General features: G+C 35.3%; 2 protein-coding genes across 4 annotated transcripts; one reads left to right on the top strand and one right to left on the bottom strand.

Moving 5' to 3' along the window:
- The first annotated feature begins 743 nt into the window (after positions 1-743).
- Positions 744-4,916, top strand: LOC115971376 (peptidyl-prolyl cis-trans isomerase CYP21-4-like). 3 transcript variants are annotated; one of them, XM_031091259.1, is made up of 8 exons: positions 744-891; positions 1,450-1,663; positions 2,220-2,259; positions 2,469-2,519; positions 2,685-2,770; positions 3,766-3,903; positions 3,997-4,150; positions 4,537-4,916. In XM_031091259.1, the coding sequence occupies exons 2-8, from the start codon at positions 1,512-1,514 to the stop codon at positions 4,621-4,623; spliced, it is 708 nt and encodes a 235-aa protein (XP_030947119.1). In that variant the 5' UTR covers positions 744-891; positions 1,450-1,511; the 3' UTR covers positions 4,624-4,916. The 3 variants fall into 3 exon arrangements, with proteins under 3 accessions (XP_030947119.1, XP_030947120.1, XP_030947121.1); XM_031091260.1 differs by having other exon boundaries at positions 744-887; XM_031091261.1 differs by having other exon boundaries at positions 746-891; positions 4,000-4,150.
- A 363-nt stretch (positions 4,917-5,279) lies between these two features.
- LOC115971377 (pentatricopeptide repeat-containing protein At1g02370, mitochondrial-like) lies at positions 5,280-8,088 on the bottom strand. Its single transcript, XM_031091262.1, has 2 exons — positions 7,748-8,088; positions 5,280-6,781 (listed from the first exon to the last, which is right to left on the bottom strand). Exons 1-2 carry the CDS (start codon positions 8,003-8,005, stop codon positions 5,561-5,563), a joined length of 1,479 nt encoding a protein of 492 aa, XP_030947122.1. The 5' UTR covers positions 8,006-8,088; the 3' UTR covers positions 5,280-5,560.
- Positions 8,089-18,413: the final 10,325 nt, after the last annotated feature.

The following is an 18,413-nucleotide window of genomic DNA, read 5'->3' on the forward strand; positions in this document are numbered from 1 at the left end:
GTAAAGGAACCACCAAATGTGAGAAAAAAATCATCACATGTGATATTGGAATTGCACAATGTGAGTATGGAACCGTCAAATGTGAGAAAAAAGTAAGGGAACCACCAAATGTAAGAAAAGAACTGTCACATGTGATGTTGGAACTGCACAATGTGAGGATGAAACTGTCAAGTGTGAGAAAAAAGTAAGGGAACCACCAAATGTAAGAAAAGAACTGTCACATGTGATGTTGGAACTGCACAATGTGAGGATGAAACTGTCAAGTGTGAGAAAAAAGTAAGAGAATCACCTAATGTAACAAAAGAACTATTATATATAATGTTGAAACTGCACAATGTGAGGATGAAATTGTTAAATGTGAGAAAAAAAAGTATGGAAACCACCAAATGTGAGAAAAAAACTGTCACATGTGATATTAGAATTGCACAATGTGAGGATGAAATCGTCAAGTGTGAGAAAAAAAAGTAAGGAAACCACTAAATGTGAGAAAAGAACTGTCACATATGATATTGGAACTACATAATGTGAGGATGAAACTGTCAAATGTGAAAAAAAAAAGTAAAAAAACTATCAAATATGAGAAAAAACTGTTACATATAATATTGGAACGGTATAATATGAAATATAATATGACGATGAAATTATCAAAAGTGAGAAAAAAAAAAAAAAAGTAACCTATTTTAACAGTACCGTACCTCTTTTTTGGGTCCCGTAGAATTACTCGCAAAATAAATATTTTTATTTAACTCTCCCGTGCATCGAATTTGGGAAGAAAGTGGCATCGAATTTGGAATCCCAACTCCCAAAACATCCTTAACTCAACTGTCTTATTTCTCTTGCTCTCTGCGCTGCCGAAACAGATTCGCTTCCACCAAGGAATCGCTGTCGTAGGTACTTTACTTTTTAAACTCTTTCCTTTTAACTCTAATACTTTTAAAAACTACTCGTGTATATGTTTGGATTTCAAATCCAGGAATTCTGTTTCTCAAAAAAAAAAAAAAAAAAAATCCGGGAATTCAAGTTCTAGAATAAAAGTCAGGTATGTGAATTACACGAGGGATTTGAATAACAGTTTCTAGATATGATATTTTTAACACCACTATGGAGTTTGAGCTTCGAGGATTTTGCTTTGACGAAAACACTGTGTTCTGAATTTGAATTATCTTCTTACACTTAAATCATTTCAAATCCACGCATTTAGTAACCCTTTAAGCTGTTTTAAACTAAAAAGTGAAAAACAAATCCGAATGAAGAACTGGAATTACAAATATCGTGATTGCAAACTTGGATTAAAATGTTCTGGTCTATAATGGTGTTCATGGTAAAATAAAAATAAAAAATTTGATATGCAAAATTATGGTTACTTTGTGATATGGTTGGATTGTAGTTTTTGTTAATGTTTGTATTGGTGTTTGTAAATGGTATGCCTCTTCAATTTTTGCCCTTTAGGGTTTTGTGGAAATTGTGGGAGTTGGTCGCTCTTTAAACTTCGAAGGTAAAGCTTCGACCATATGGCAAGAATCAAACCTCAAGCTCTGCTACAACAAAGCAAAAAGAAGAAGGGGCCGGCTCGAATGAGTCTCACTACTATCATTCTATTCAGTTTGATTGTTGTGTTGATTGTGTTTTTTCTGTTTTCTACATACAGACATTGGACTCACAGGTTTGTGAAGTTTTGTTGTTTTTGTTTTCTGGTTGTATATGAATCTTGATAAAGTGGGATTCATTGTTAGAAAATGGTAGTCATGAAAATTTCGGAATCTCTGTGAAAATATTTGAAATTATTAAGAAAGATTCTATATGGGTTGGTGTGAAAATTAATGCTGTTTACGCATGATGAGAAAAGGTCAGAGTTTTAAGATATGGACTGGCCAAACTGATTGAACCAGGAACTTGGCACCTGGATGTTGTTGGGTTAACTAAATGGTTAAGTTGAATAATGCCTTAGTGGTGTTTATAGTACTTGAACCTTTCTTCACCAAAAGAGTGTTTCACATATATATATTATCATTATAGCTTTTGAATATGAATTATACTGGAAAAGTCCATGTATACAATTGTTAGTGAAGCTCAGAACAAGTAAGGACTTGGGAGTTTAATATATGCTTCAAATTTTTTTGTTTCAGCAGATTCAGTTTTATCCTTATGTATGGTATTGGAATGACTTGACACCATTTTATCTGTTGGCTGATAACTTTTACTTGCTAACCTTTGTTTAGGTCAAGATTACAATCAGGCAATGGCTTATTCATTTCTGAGGTAGAGTCTTACCAACTAACCTTATACTGATCCTATTCCTATAATGGCTTTGGTAGTTCACAAGTTATTTTCTTTGTGCCCTCTAGGTACTGTATGTGTGTGTGCGCGCACATGCATATGTGTTATAGGATTTTAATGCTATTTTAGAGTTCAAATGTTCATACTAATAATGCCTCTTTTTCTGAATCTTTTCCTTTAATTTGCTATAGGGTGAGAATGAATTTGGGGATCCAAAGAAATCTGATGTCCCTGGATATGCTGTAGGTTTCTCCATTCACTCACTGCAGTTTTACTTTGATATGTTGCCAAGTTTCAAATATTAGATCTGATGAGGAGCCTTTACTTTGTTACAAGTTTGTGCTTCTTCATTAAGTATTTTTGGATAGAATTCATCTACTAACGTTGTTACATATATTTCCTAATAGGTTTTGAATACCTCAAAAGGCCATATAGCAGTGGAACTTTACAAGGAAAGTTCTCCTGAAGTTGTTGATGAATTCATTGACTTATGGTGAGTAGTCAATTTGCCACTTCTGCCTATATTTTATGATTGTTTAGAGAAGAAAAAAAGAGGAGGGGGGGGGGGGGGGATGTGGTTCATATTGCTGATATTTCACATAGCCCCTACTCCCTGCTCTCTCTCCATGGACAAAGCAAATTCTCCATAGTTTGGTTCTTGTGCCTGAAAACTTATATAAAATTGTTAACTCAGAAAAATGTACAATTTTGTGGGACTAAAATGAGACAAGGGAAAACTAAAAGTGAGTAAGTTGTAATTGAAATTTTGTTCCACAAAATGCAAAATATGCTAAATTTTGATAAAACCTTGAAGATTTCTTTATAATTCATACTATGCGGTGTCAATTGCAACAATTGAAGGTTTGTCAATTATTATTTTTTTGATAAATGGGTTTGTCAATAAATTGTGATAGGAGCAAACCACATGGAGGGTAAATTGTAATTTTCCCAAAATATTATTATTGACCCATTTTCAATGATAACAAACATATATGTTCTTCAATTGTGATTTACAAGACATTGAACAGGGTAAGTCTCCTTATTTTTCCCTTTTGATTGATTTCTATCAGATCCATTTGCCTGGAGATCCTTCGAGTAGGCAGCAGTGCTGTTGTTGTTATCACTGTGGCGTGTCCCCTGCCAAAGGCCAAAAGGAGATTCTGGGGAAAGAAAAAATAGGGGGTGGGGGGATATAATCAATACTGAATGCTAAAAAGTTATTGGAAGTTCTATAGATCAAACGGTTTATTGGGATTGTGTATGTGGTAATTCAAAACTGTTAGTTGAACTGACTAACTTAATGGATTGGGTTTGCATATAGTTTAAGTTTATGGCCCATGCATAGATGCATTAGTAGACATCAAAAAACATTTTAGATCATTAATTGTTTTCATGTCAAATTGTAAGTGGTTGATGTGTTGTGCTTGTTGCACATGTCCACGAAATGCTACAACTTGTTACTGAATCTAAATGAAATCGGTTTTGCAGTCAAAAGGGGCACTTCAACGGGATGCCTTTTAACCATGTTATAAAACACACTCTGATTCAGGCAGGAAAAAACCAAGAGTTTGGAGCATCAGAAGATTGGACTTCGAGAGGAAAGCATTACAGTCAACTTGACTCAAGGTTCATTTTTATTTTTGAAAAAAAGGATTTGATTATTTGATGATATTATAATTTGTTGTTCTCCTCTGATATGTGAATTTTGTAATTTTTAAGCAGTCTGAAACACGAAGCTTTCATGCTTGGAACTTCTAAGGGTAAACGTGATAACAAAGGATTTGAGCTGTTCATTACAACTGCACCAATCCCTAATTTAAATGAGAAGGTTATTGTATTTGGGCGGGTCATCAAGGGAGAGGATGTTGTTCAGGTGACAAATGACTGAAATTTTCTTCTGTTTGTGATGATGTGTCTGATTTTATGCATTGCCAAATGAGACTTCATTGAACATGAATTAAGATTATATATCGTTGCCCAACAGCCCAAGTATATATATCATACCACTGAAATACCATGTTGTAGCGACTGACCTTTCAGAATTGACATGGATGAATTGTGTTTACGTTGGTGATGTTTTCTTTGTTGGTATAGCAAAAGTGCCTTTAGTAACTTTATCACTATATAATTCTGGTAAAACTTATGTTCTTGAAACAATAATGGTGATGCATGCTATCTAATTTACAATTTTACTTATTGGTGTGAGACTGTCGCAATAATGGTGAATGTTGATTGTTTGTCACACAATGTTGTACCCAGGAAATTGAAGAGGTGGATACAGACGAAAATTATGAACCTAAATCTTCTATTGGGATCATCAATGTGAGCCTGAGACAGAAAATATGAGGCTGCCCTGCTCAATTAGGTGCATTATAGCTTACTTCCTCCTTTCTAGGTAGCTCACATGGACTATAGTGCTCATTGAAACTCTCATCTCTAGTCATCAATGGAGGATTTAAACCAAGATACTGCTCTTGGTGTTATATGTAATGGCTGATAAAGAAGAGCTTATCAATTCCTTTCGTGAGCATGCTTCTGAGGCTTGATAGACACTAATTCTACTTTGTATTACAGATTGGATGTAACTTTCACATGAGTTAATGAGGCTAGAGTAGGTTTCTGTGGTTTTGAGAATGATTTATCTGGTGTGTCGTGTTTTTTTTTTTTTTTTTTGGGGGGGGGGGGGGGGGGATGGAGGGGTAGAGGGGCAATGGGTAGTTGAATCACTGTTATTTTTTATAAATTCCCTTGTAAGGGATACCATTTTGTTAGTTGGTTGGACACTGAAAGGTTTAGCATTGTTCTCGATTTGTTCAAGTTAAAAGAATCTGATTTGGTTGGAAATGTATGAAATAAAAGATGATGATACTCTTTTCCATTCGCATGCTTTGTGATTCAAACATCTGAGATAGGAGTACGCATGGAACTGATCATATTTGTACGAAGGGTTATATTGGTGCTGGCATCTAGGATGTTGGCATGCGATAATGATACTCTATACCTCGGTTTGTTTATATTTTAGCTACAAGTACTTTTTCAAGGGCTCCTCAGTCCTCAAAAGTAAATCAAAATTTTTCTCCCAAAATTTCCCAAAACTGGAAAAACTGCCAGAATGCAAAGTGCAGACATTGCATCCAAATGTTGCGGATTGCTCACTAATATTAACCAATGAAGATCTCCATATGCAGATTGCTCACAACTTATAACTAATTGACATTTTCAAATATAAGCTACAGGGAGAACTCAACACATTTGATCCAAGGGCCTACCCAACAAAGTAAATCTAATCAGGGCAAACCGTTTGAAGCAATTTTTCTAAGTCAGTGTTTATTTCAATATGATCTTCCTTTAACCGCTGACGCATCTCAGGAGCCAATTTGCCAGCAGCTATGTAAGTGTTAAGCAACAAATGGTAGATATTGGAAGTGAGACAGTTAAAAGTCTTCAGAACCCTGCAAAACTCCTCAGCACCATCAACATCTTTCTCTCCCTCAAAATACTTAAAAAATGCCGTTGCCGTTTCTGGGGTTGGACACCATTCATCAGCCTCGACTTCAGAAACAGCTGATTCCAGATGACTAAGAGCCAAATCCACCTGACTAGTCTTCAAGTAGTAAACCATGAACATTTCCCGAGCTGAAAAGAAAGGTCCTTTACACCTTTTTCTGGCATCATCAAAGATCAATGCAGCTTCTTTGTACATGTCCTGACTTAGGTAAGTACTGATAGCAACATTTGGTAACCTTACATCATAACTGGAGCAACTAGACTCCCACTCTTTATAGTATTTTGTCAAGCTATTGACATCTTTTAGTTTGCGAAAAGCCTGAAGCAAAACAAGATAGCTCATATTGTTGGGTTTCCGATAGATTGACATTAGGGAATTCCATACCCGAATAACCTCACCTAAATTATTAGTACCAGCATACAAGCTAATTAGAAAAAAGTATGCCTCACGGTTGAGGGGTTTCATCGCTTCTAGCTTTTTAAGAGCTGACTCAGCTTCCTCATAAAGGCCAGCCTTCACATAGATCGCAGCCAAATTACTATATGTTGTCCAATTGGGTTTGTTTCCATCTTCATGCAGGACCTTTTCGACCCCCTCAACATCATTTAAAGATGCATAGCTATTCATCCATATATTATAAGTAAATGTACCCAGTGGGATGTTCCTCTGCTTCATTTCTTCTACTAGGGGAGGCACTCTCTCTGGTTGGTTCATTCTCATATAAAGAGACATAAGATTGTTAAAAACCAAATCAGAGGAAACAAAGTTCAATTCATCCATCGTCTTAAAGAGAGCTAATGCCTTGTCTTCCATAGATTCTTTGCAATAGCAGTTGAAGAGAGCTCCATAAGTTGATCGGTTCTTTGCAATTGGTGGAAGATCATTGAAATAATCCTCTGCTGCAGGAATCCCCTTAGTTTTAGATATAAGATCTAAATGTAATGCATGGTCCATGGGTGAGTAATTGATGTTCCTCAACTCCATCCATTCCATAATCTGCATTCATCAATAAACCGATTAAGAAATTTACTCTCAACACAGGAATGTAACTAACAAAAAACCATTTTGCTCAAAATTATTATTCAAAATAACAAGTAACATAATGATAAGAAGAAACAGTCATAAAGGCATATTGTCTTTCTTTGAGACTTCCCTTCAACGAAATTGCAACGATATGATATTCAATCACCAAAGACCAAACAGGGTCAAGAATTGAAATGGAGATAATCTATTCAACGGTAAAGATTTAATCTTTTCACAAATCTAAAGGGTCTTCATATTGCCACATTATTTGAAATATTATTCCACCATTAAGGAACACCAACTGCATTTCCATATAATCATTTAGATTCTTTAAAAAAAAACCTAAATCTTCGCCACGAAATGGTCTCACTTTGTTTCAAAAATAAACGGAGCGGATCCTAAATCTTAGTACACAAAAAGTCCCATGACTTGGATGACATTAAACACCAAGAATATAAATCAATTTGAAAAACCAATAAAAACTAAAGTCTTTTTTTGAACATTCGATAATTTCAATAAGGAAGACGGATTTGAACTCTGGAAGTCTCAATTTAAAACACCAATGAGGTGCCAGACCAGTTGAGAGCTATTGGGCCAATAAAAATGATGTGTAAGCTCGTACGGAATCAATCCATTTCAAATTCAATTCGAATTCGAATAAACAAAATACTACTACTTTCCTAACCACAAGAATCAACTAGAAGCAATGAGATTTAAGTATCTAGTTGGAAAGTTTTAGCAAGAGAGAATTTTTGGCATAAAAACATAGCTCAAGTCTCACAAATGAAATATATAAATAAATTGAAAAACACGAAAATCTCATAATGAATAACAATTATTGTTGGCATAAAAACAAAGCGCATCTCTCTCTCTCTCTCTCTCTCCAAGAAATAACAAAATGTGGATTATAATTTATAATAGTTGAATTTGGAAGGGTACCTGGAGGGCATGTTGAAACCTGCCGTACTTGCGGAGCTCCTTAACGCACTTTTCGAGAGTTGCTTTATGGACGGAATTGCCCTCGTGGACGTAACCATTTAACGTCTCTGCCACGCTCCCTCCGCTGGCTCCCAGAGCCGATAGCCTCCGATACAGTCGCTTCCCTGGTTTTCTTTGTTTCTCCGCCGCCTCCACCGCCGTGCACAGACGCCTCACCACCCACGCAGCTCCCAGCGATATCCCACGCCTCCCATTCATTTTCCACACACACACACACTCAACTCTCAACTCTCAACTCTCACTGTCTCAGTTTGTTACTACAGGGTTTCGAAAGCGATTTTATGTGTAGTGTAATTACACCAGACGCACCGTTTAGCCTTTTTCCCACCAAAGCTTTATTACTGCTATTTTTATTTTTAAGTTAAAATACAATATCACTTTCTATGTTTCACTAGAATTCATTTCAATTCCCTAAGTCTCTAAATTTCAAGTTTGTTCTCATCAACTTTTGTTATATGTTGTGGTTAATTTTCTTTTTTTTCTTTTTTTCTTTTTACATTTTTCTTCAAATTTTTTAAATTAAAATAAATTCAATTAATGATTCAAAAATATTTTCAAGATTTTTTTTCAAAGATTTTTAATAAAAGTTGACGGAAGTGCCTTAATTGAATAAATTTGAATTTTAGAGGACTGAAATGAACAAAACCAAACTTAAAGGACTGAAATGAATTCTAAAGAAATTTATGTCATGTTTGGTAATATGTAAAATATTTTCCAAGTGTAAAATAATTTCAAGTTTAAATATTTTACGTAAAGGAAAATATTTTTAATTGTTTGTTTGTGTTGTGAAAAATTCTCCAAAAAATCATTTTCTACGTTTGGTTTTGCATGTAAAAACCTATTTTCATAAGCCTAGCCACCATAGTTACGACCATAAACCAAACCACCACTGGCCACTATAAACCCAACCACTAGCAGCCACCATCAACCACCACATAACCAAATTACTTGAAAAAATCATAATCAACAAACCCACCACTAATCCACCAATGAAACCCATAACAAACCCATCATGTAACCTAAAAAATCATAATCACCCCCAACTCATCATATCTACGAAACCCACGAATCACCCCAACCACTGATCCTACAAAAAATAAATATTATTTTATAATTAAAAAAGTTTAAAAAAAAAAAAAAAATCCAAAGAGGGCAGTGAGATTGTTGACGTGGTGACAACGTGGGTGGGCAGCGGGTTGTAGATCGGTGACATGTAGTTCAAGATTTGGCATTGGTTGGCTAGAGGGAAAGAGAGAGAACGAGAAGAGGAAGAGAGAAGCCGAGAGGAGGAAGATAAGGACGGCGGACGGAGCTTGCACGGCAATCCGATTCTTTTGGTGCTCTCTCTCTTTCTCTCTCTTCGTGTGTGTTCGGAAAATCATTTGAAGGTAAATGGGATGTGTAAAATAATTTACAAGTCAAGGGGCCTTATTTTATGGTCAAATGAAATTATTTTTAGTTTGACCGTATTTTACATGTGCACCCAAACACACATCAGGGTATAAAATATTTTCCCAAATCTATTTACACCCGAAACAAACACAGCGTTAGAAAGTGAGTTTTGCATTTTAACCTTTTTTCTTTTAAAGAAAAATTGCATAAACCCCCTAGGTTTTAGGACTTTCTTAAACATACCCCAACTCCTACTTGTATTTTAAATTTTTAAATCCTTTTTTTTTTAGAGAAAATTTTATTAATTTAGCATACATCAAAACAACCATTTACATCAAAAAAATCAAGTGATGTGAAAACCTCTCTGACATCCAAGGAGGAAACCAACAATGTGAGCATAAAAACCATTGTTGAGGTCCAAAATATCACAAGCATTGCTTCAAGACCCAAAACATTGCAAAATTAAAGTTTAGAACCCATTTGGGGCCTTCAAAGAAGGGATAAAGCCTAAATCCGCCAATCAAAGTCCACTTAAGGTAAGTAGGAAGGGGTCCAAACCCATGAATGGGCAAACTTTGGGCCTTAAAAAATAGAAAAAAAGGGGAAAAAAAAAAAGGAAGTTCAGCCCAGCCCTTGTGAGAAAACTTGTTGGGAGCCCAGAAAGGAACTGGACTAGGATGCCTTGGGACTCCCAGAAGCCCAGGATCCTCAAGATATGCAGAAAGAAGTCAGCTAGGATTGGAATAGTTTAAGGGAGCATGCTCATGGACACAAAGAATGAAGGTGGATATGTCTCATCAGCCATCCATGGTTCAGAAAAAGACTGATGGCTTAAGAATCAGCACTTCAAAAGAGGAAGCCTAGTATCTCGGGCAATGTAGGGAGGTTGACAAGGATAGTGGTTGGGGATCTTTCAACCTGACAAAAAGGAGTCTGCCCATTTAGAGAAAAAGACAAAAGGTGAAGCAACCAAAAAGGTGAGTCTGAAAAGTAGCATCTAAGTTTTGGAAAGAGGAGATTGAAAGTTAGCCCTAGGACCTCCCAAAAGAGGAAGGTCAACTGGGAACTTTTTGACGAGGGGGGGGGGGGAATCTCAAAAGTGGAAAATAACGAGAAAATAAGAAAGGGACCAACCACCAATGTTGCTAACACAACATTGGTTCTGGTACCTAGGGCAGCAAATGGAGGGAATCAGTAGTACACCAAAAACCCTACGAATGCACTATAAAAAGGGATGGAGCCAACAACAAAAATCATTCAGTAATAGTGAATCAGAGCACAAAGACCATTTGAAAAACTCCTTTAAATCTCAGAAAAATAGAAAAAGGTGAAAACACTGTGAGCAAGGTTGTCAAAATCAAGATCCTACGTAGGATCATTGAAGGTAGGTAGGATCATAGGTTGTAGGATCGGATCATGAATCGTAAGATCCTACATATTTTCAGATTTAAAGCAAAAAAACACATTGATAATGACTTTGTATGTTGAATAATCACGTTAATTATAAATCCATCCATAAAAAAACTAAAATTTCCATCATATGATGTAATTTGCATGTCATACATCGCTAAGTCTATACTAATGAAACAAATATATTTAAGTTTTGATCCAATGTATCTAAAAAGTTCAATAAATGTTTAATTAGCAACCAAATACCAAAATATTTATCAAAACATATGGAAAGTATTTTCCAAGTTCTAAGTTCCAAGTTTGGAATTCAAAATAAGTTAGCAAATGGAAACTAGCTAACTACAATATGAAATCCAAAAGCAAAATGAATATTAAGGTGAAATGAACATTTAATTATTCTCATTCTAAGGTTATTATAACCACCATCCTAAATGCATAATCATCATCATCCATTTCATCATCTATGTAAACATTATATATTTGTATACTAGAGCTGCAAAAGACATCAAGATACAATTTCACACTTAACTATTCAAGTTATATCATTCAGCAATAGTTAAAGAGCATGCTTAAAAAAATCAATCAATCAATATACAAATACAAGCATAACTGATAAAATTATATATATAAAAATATTGTAGTAATATTAGAACACAAATTAGTACATTGATTAAACAAATTTAATAATATTATAACTTAAAAGGCAGCAAAGCCAACATCAGATTCTTCATTTAGAAATGATGAAGCATTCATTCATTTTGATTACAAGTGAACTAGAAACTAGAAAACATTTGCTTAGGTTAATATAATTTTATAAAAATAAAATAAAAAGCCATACCATCTTAACATGAAAAAATAAAAACCCTTAAAATTTCATCAAAACAAAAAATTTATCCCATAAAAAAAATAAATAAAATAAATAAATAAAAAAACCAAAATTTTTTGTTTTTGGTAGGATTGGTAGGATCCCATATGATCCTATACGATCCTACACAATCCTACACAATCCTACCATATTTACGATCCTAGTGCGATTCTAAACATTTTGGTGAGGTAGAATCGTAAAATCGTGCGATCCTACGATCCAAATCGCGATTTTGACAACCATGACTGTGAGGGATCCTAAGACAGGCACTAGAGGATGCATTTGGATTCAAAAGAATTCAAACCTCACAAGTCTTAGAAGCCTAGAAAAGAGCTATCTAAGTCTGTGACTTTTGAAATTATTTGGACCTTGTGACATATCCTAGTGAAGAAAAGACCTGATGTACTAAAACTTAATACAATGAAATATCATTCTATTTTCTGAGGATCCCTAACATTTTATTTAACTTTTTTACTATTCCTTTATTGTTCCTTACTGTACAATACGTATATATTTTGTATGTATGGATGTGTATGTGTTGTAGGACCCATGTTGTGTGCGCAACTTAGTTCGTAATTAGCCTAACACAGCTATAGTGAACCAAGCCCAGTCCACCAAACAACAAGTATTAGGCCCAGGTTCCTTGTTTCTACTTGGGTCTAGATACTGTTCAAAATAAAACCCATAACCACTTCTTTGAAAAAAGATGTGTGACGAGCAATTTATAAAATATCCCACCTATATCAATTTGTTTAGGTTAATTGTCCACTACCTTAATCTCAAATGGTGTAACTATCTCATGTGAATAACCATCACTAAAATAGTTTTCGTATCCATTACAACGGGACCAAACATCAATGAAACAACACAATCATTAATAAAAGTCATCCACTAAAGTCCACGAAAAAAGGATTATAGGACCACCAATGAAGCCTCAAGAGACTAGAGGCAATGAGTCATATGCGGATGATTTTACATAAGAGTAGATGTGTATATGAACTCATCATGTTATATGTTCGCATATTGTGCATGCGATGCCTTAACAAACTCTCATCTAATCCTGCTACATGTGACTTGCATGTGGTCATACTCACCTCCTATTAACAAAATGAGAAATGAGTCTGACACAAAAGATAAAATCATATCAAATTTGAGGATAAATTTTTTATTTCTCAAACAAAATTAACCAATTAAATTCATGTTTTTCATATCTTATTTTACATGTTAAATTATTATATTATAAATACATTTTTTGATTAAAATAAATTTGCATAATATTATTCTTTTTAGTTTTATTATAGATGTTTTCTCATAGAAATTAATATTTCCCCTTTTTTACCTATGAAAATCAATATAATCTATTCCATTAAATGAGTAAAAATAATGTTAGTGTTAAAAAATAATACAATACATTGACCGAAAAACTTAGATTTTTTTTGCAATTTAACACCAAAATGTTAACAATTTTGTTGGTTAGCATCATTTCCAAAATATTTAGGAAACTAACATCTTAAATCTCTTAGACTCAAGTTCATTGTAGCAACTCGAGTCTTAGAAACTCAAGTTCCATGTGCCAGAGCTGGCATGGAATAAAAATACACATGGAACTTGAGTATTAGAGACTTGAGTTTCACAAAACAAAACCAAAACAAAACAAAACGAAAACAAAAAATAAAAAATAAAAAATAAAAAATCTTACGAACAATTTCTTCTTCTCTTCTCTCTCTCTCCGTTAATTTCTGTTCTTTGCCTCTGAACCTCTTTTCTTCTCTCTAGTAGATCAAGCCCAAATCAGGCCTCCAAGACAAAGCTCACCACTGAGGTTCTCTCTCAATCTCATTTCCTATCTTTCTTAGTCAAAACCCCAAATCAAAGCCTATGAATTTTCTCCCTCTCTTTGTAGGTTCCAATCGAGATGAGTTTGTTGGGATTGGGTTTGCATTTTATGATTATGATGAGGTGGTGGTGCATTTGTTGGGTTTGGTTTTGCAGGTTCCGATCCATGCGTTTGTTGGGTATGTGTTTGGTTTTATTGGTGAGATGTTTATGTGAGGACTTGTTAAGCAAACACAGACCTGGAAGGATTTGAAAGTGAGACCTGGAAGGATGCTATACAAACCTGTGAGAAATTGAAGGTGAGACCTGAATTTGTGAGTGTGAGGAGTAGAAGGTGTTTATGAAATTGTTCTTTTGGTTTTTTTTAAGGAACTTGAGTTCCATGTGGATAATTTTCCACATCAGTTCTGCCAACACATGGAACTAGAGTCTAAGAAACTTCAGATGCTAATTTCTTAAATAGTTTAGAAAAATTGCTAACTAATGAAATTGTTAGCAAAATGGTGTTATTTTGCACCCCAAAAAAAAAAAAAATCCAAGAAATTTGTGGCCCAATAGTCTGACTTGATCTCTCCAAGGTTTTTTCCCAAGAAAAAAAAAAAAAAAAAAAACACTCTAAGCCTTCTTTGGGAGGAGAGAATGGAATGAAATGGGAATGAATGAAAAGAATAATTTTAGAATATTCTTCCATTTCCTTGTTTGGGAGTTTAGGAATGGAATGGGTAGAAGGGAACACTCATTCCTCTCTATACCCTTAAAACCTCAAATTTTCATTCCTCCAAAATTTGAAGGAATGGGAGGGAATGAAATTAAATTCAATGAATTTTTTACTAAAACTCCAAAAATACCTCTATATATTCAACCTTTTATTTAAAATAGGAGTCTAATAGTAATATTATCATAAAATGATTCCATTTTATTCCCTCTATGTTACTCCCAAATAAGATTATTTACATTCCATTCATTTCCATTCCTTTCTTTTAAAACATCCAATCAAGGTTACTTAATTCAATTTCATTCCATTCTTTTCCATTCATTTCCCTTTTTTAAATACATTCCATTCCATTCCATTCTTCTATGATCATTTCATTCACTTATGAACTCCCAAACGAAACCTAAGATGGAAGATTCTTACATAGATTATTGTTGAGGACCAAAATTTGACAAGAAAGCCCATTCCATGAAAATCAAAGCAAAACCATGGGCCTTGACAAAAGAAGGCTCAGCTCGTGAAGTTAAGAAGGACCATGAAGGCCCAAAGGCCCAAAAGAAGGAAAAAGACAGAAAAAAGTAAAAAAAGAAGAGGACCTAAACTTGGGCCACGAGCGGGATCCCCAGCCTCCAGGAAGCAAATCCTTTGAGGGAAAGCCTAGGAGATCCTGAGAAGGACGTGGACAGCTTAGAAGATCCTGAGAAGGACGTGAGCAACCCAGAAGATAGAACAAATCACTCACGGGTATCCTTGAAAGAAGGAAAGATTCATAAGATGTCTTATCAAAATCAAGAGGTAGAGAGAAGTGAAAGGAACGAGTGGTATCCTCGGGTTTAGTACCTAATGTAGGAACCGAGGGATCTCGATCAACGTAGAGGACATGCAGCAAAGGGGAGGATGGTTAGAAGCTTTCCAAGCTCACCCATTACAATGAGGAATTTATGTCATTTCTAGAAAAAGGCCAAACCAGGAAGAGTCAAAATCAAGGCCCTAGGACCTTGATGTGTCTTTTTAAAGCCTTGAGAAGAGGACCTTGACTGACACATGGGAAAACCAAGATGTATGTTCAGATTTCTAGCAAAGTCATTAAAAATCCAATAAATCCAAGTATCATCTTTGTAACCCATGGTCTAAGCCCATGGGATCCCGAGTTGATAGTAAAGGAGAAGCGGTTTGGTTAGTAGGGGAGTGATTTCTGGTGAAAGCAAAATCCTGAAGTTTTCCCTTGGTTAATGTATTTTCTTGGAATGCATTAACCAATGGAAATCTCAGTTCCTCCATGTGCATGACATCTCCCCACAATTTCCTCTCAATTGTTATTTTCAATTAAAGCTATCACCCATTGTATTGAATATCCCACCTACTCCTTTAACTTTCCAAGAAGGCATTTTCCATTTGTAGCTAAAGCCAAATACTCATTTTGAATTATAATTGCCAAATTAAGCTAAACCTCTGCCCAATGCACTCTTTCAGGTTCTTGTCAAAGGACATGATTTTACCCAGTAGACCAAAGACGTCCTCGCTTGGGGTACCAGACCATGTCCATTATAAAAAGAACACCAAAGCATAATAGAGGGGTCAGTTTCGGAGAAAAAAGGGACAGTTCTAGAGATTCAAATTGATAATTCTAAGAATTCTAAGAGTTCAGTAAGGGAAAGGGGAGAAATAAAGAATAAAATAAGAAAGCAAAGAAAGAGGACTTCGTCCCATATCCTTGAAACCCTTTAAAATATCACTTAGACTCCAAAAAAACATGTACAAAAAACATGCACACATTCATCACTCTCTCCCACAAAATCCTCCTTACCTGATTATCTTGGAAGGAAATGTCTAAGCAAAGCTACTTGGACTTGAGTTTCCCACAAGTCTTGTGCTAAAGCATTAAGCTAGTGAGAATTGGGGCCAAGATCCTCGTGATTGACTCATTTTCATGAAGTTCATTCATATATATATATATATATACGTGTGTGTGTGTGTGTGTGTGTGTGTGTGTGTGTGTGTGTGTGTGTGTGTGTGTGTGTTTTAGAATGTATATCCTAACTTGAGGAACTAACAATTACTTGAGAATATTTGTGTTGTATAGTTCTTATGTAGGATCTACAAAGGTAAAGGGAAAGGACAAAATCCAATAAACATGGAGGAAGATCATGTGGCTAGGGAACCAGCATTTCGGGTTCCTAGATTAAAAGGCCCCATGGTTCAAAGAACCAATGTTTTGGGTTCCATGGATTAAAGACTTAATGCCTTTAGGAACCACGACATTATGCTCAGGGAATCACGAACCCACATCCTAGGAACCTCTGGTGGAGGTATAAGGCGAAAAAGGAACTAATTTCATTTTCCTAACTATATAGTTAGTAGGCATGGTTGCAAAAGTATATTTTTTACTAGCATCTCGAGCCTCAAAAACTCGATTTTGGGTTATAAATTGAGTCTCAAAGACTTGGTTTTCATGGTCTGATTATGTGATTACATCTGATGTGGCATTTTTTCCACATGGCGTCCACCTGGAAATCGAGTCTTAGAGACTCGATTTATGACCCTTAAGACACCTTGTGGACATGACCCCTCCATTCCCAATTTTGGCCCAATTTATTCATTTTTCATTCGATCTTTCTCTCTCTGTCTCTCTCTCCCTCTCCCTCTGTCAAAAATCAAAAGATGTCCCTCTCTCCCTCTGTAGAAGACTAGAACCTTCTCCCTCTCTCTAATCTGCTCTCAAACCCGTGCTCCATGTCTCTAATTTGCTCTCAAGCCCATGCTCCATGGCTGACCATCAAGCTCCATCGGACTAAAACACTTCTCACCCTCTGCATCAGCCTAAAACACTTCTTACCCCTTTTGGGTATTTTGGAAATTGATTTTCTAGTATTTTGGAAGCTGTTTTTCTGAGGTTTTTTTTTTTTTTTTTTTTTTGTTTTTGGAAGCTTATTTTTTGGGTATTTTGGAATCTGATTTTCTGGGTTTTGGAAGCTGGTTTTTGTGTTCGTTTTTTTTTTCCTGGGTATTTTGGAAGCTGATTTTTTGGGTATTTTGGAAACTGATTTTCTGGGTTTTGGAAGCTATTTTTCTGTGTTTTTTTTTTTTTTTTTTTTTTTTTTCTAGGTATTTTGGAAGCTGATTTTCTGGGTTTTTTCAATGAGGTTTTGGTATTTTTTTTGTGTGCCGATTTTCTGGTTTTGAGGTTAGGTTTCTATTCAGTGTCAGAAATACGCATCCTCAATACCTCATCAAACCCCAATTAAGTAATTATACCCCAAATCTACAAACAATTGCAAATAATAATAATTAAGTAATTATACCCCAAAGCTACAAACAGGTGCAGATAATAATAGTTAAGACGAAAATTGCATAGATGGCCCAGGTAGCGAATTTGAAGTAAAGAGGTAATGGAATGGTAATGGTCATGAAAAACGCAGTTACGATGAAGAATACGCCAAATTTTTGGAGCACTTGGGCTATCGCCAAGAACTTGGACTTGGACTTGGACTTGGACTTTATGAATTGGCTAACAAAGAAGCAAGCAAAGGCGAATCCTATTGCTAGAGAAAGCCAGTGGAAGGTTTCAGAAAGATGTGTCTCGATTTGAGTGTATAGTGAAGCCATCTCAAGGGCAGCAGACAAACAAAAACCAATCATTAAATTATTCACACTTTCTTTGACTGTAAATGATATAAATCGAGTCTCTAAGACTCGATTTCCAGGTGGACTATACATGGAAAAAATGCCACAGCAGATGTGATTAGACCATGAAAATCGAGTCTTTGAAAACTCGATTTATAGCCCAAAATCGAGTTCCTGAGGCTCGAGATGCTAATAAAAAATATACTTTTGCAACCGTGCCTACTAACTATATAGTTAGGAAAATGAAATTAGTTTCCCATTTTCACCGAGGTATCACCACAACATTTTTCCCACGTCCTGGGAACCGCTGGTGGAGGAACCACTGCAATATCTTTCCCATATCTTGGGAATTGCTAGTGGAGGAACCACTGCAACTTCTTTCCCAAGGAACCATCATGGAGGAACCAAGTGAAAGAACTCTTTTAAATGTTCACATAATAAAAGATAAGCCTTAAATATTCTATTTTGATTCTCAAAAAAAAAAATCTATTTTATCTCATTCTCGTTGTGAATATTATGAATAATTCTTTTACTCATTTGTAAAGGAAAAAGATCATTTTAAGACATTAAAACACTTACAACGACATTTTATTACTTAGGAAAAAATCACATTTTTGTCTTAAAGATATGTGGCTTGCACACAAACCGATTCATATAACGACTCTAATAGGTTGCAAAGAACGGGACCAGTCTAACCAACAATCAATCATCTATCCTCCGAGGTCCAGATCCTTTGTCATTAATAGACCTGAGTACTATCCAAAAAA

Source organism: Quercus lobata, chromosome 12 (assembly GCF_001633185.2).
Source record: "Quercus lobata isolate SW786 chromosome 12, ValleyOak3.0 Primary Assembly, whole genome shotgun sequence".
NCBI classification, from domain to species: domain Eukaryota; kingdom Viridiplantae; phylum Streptophyta; class Magnoliopsida; order Fagales; family Fagaceae; genus Quercus; species Quercus lobata.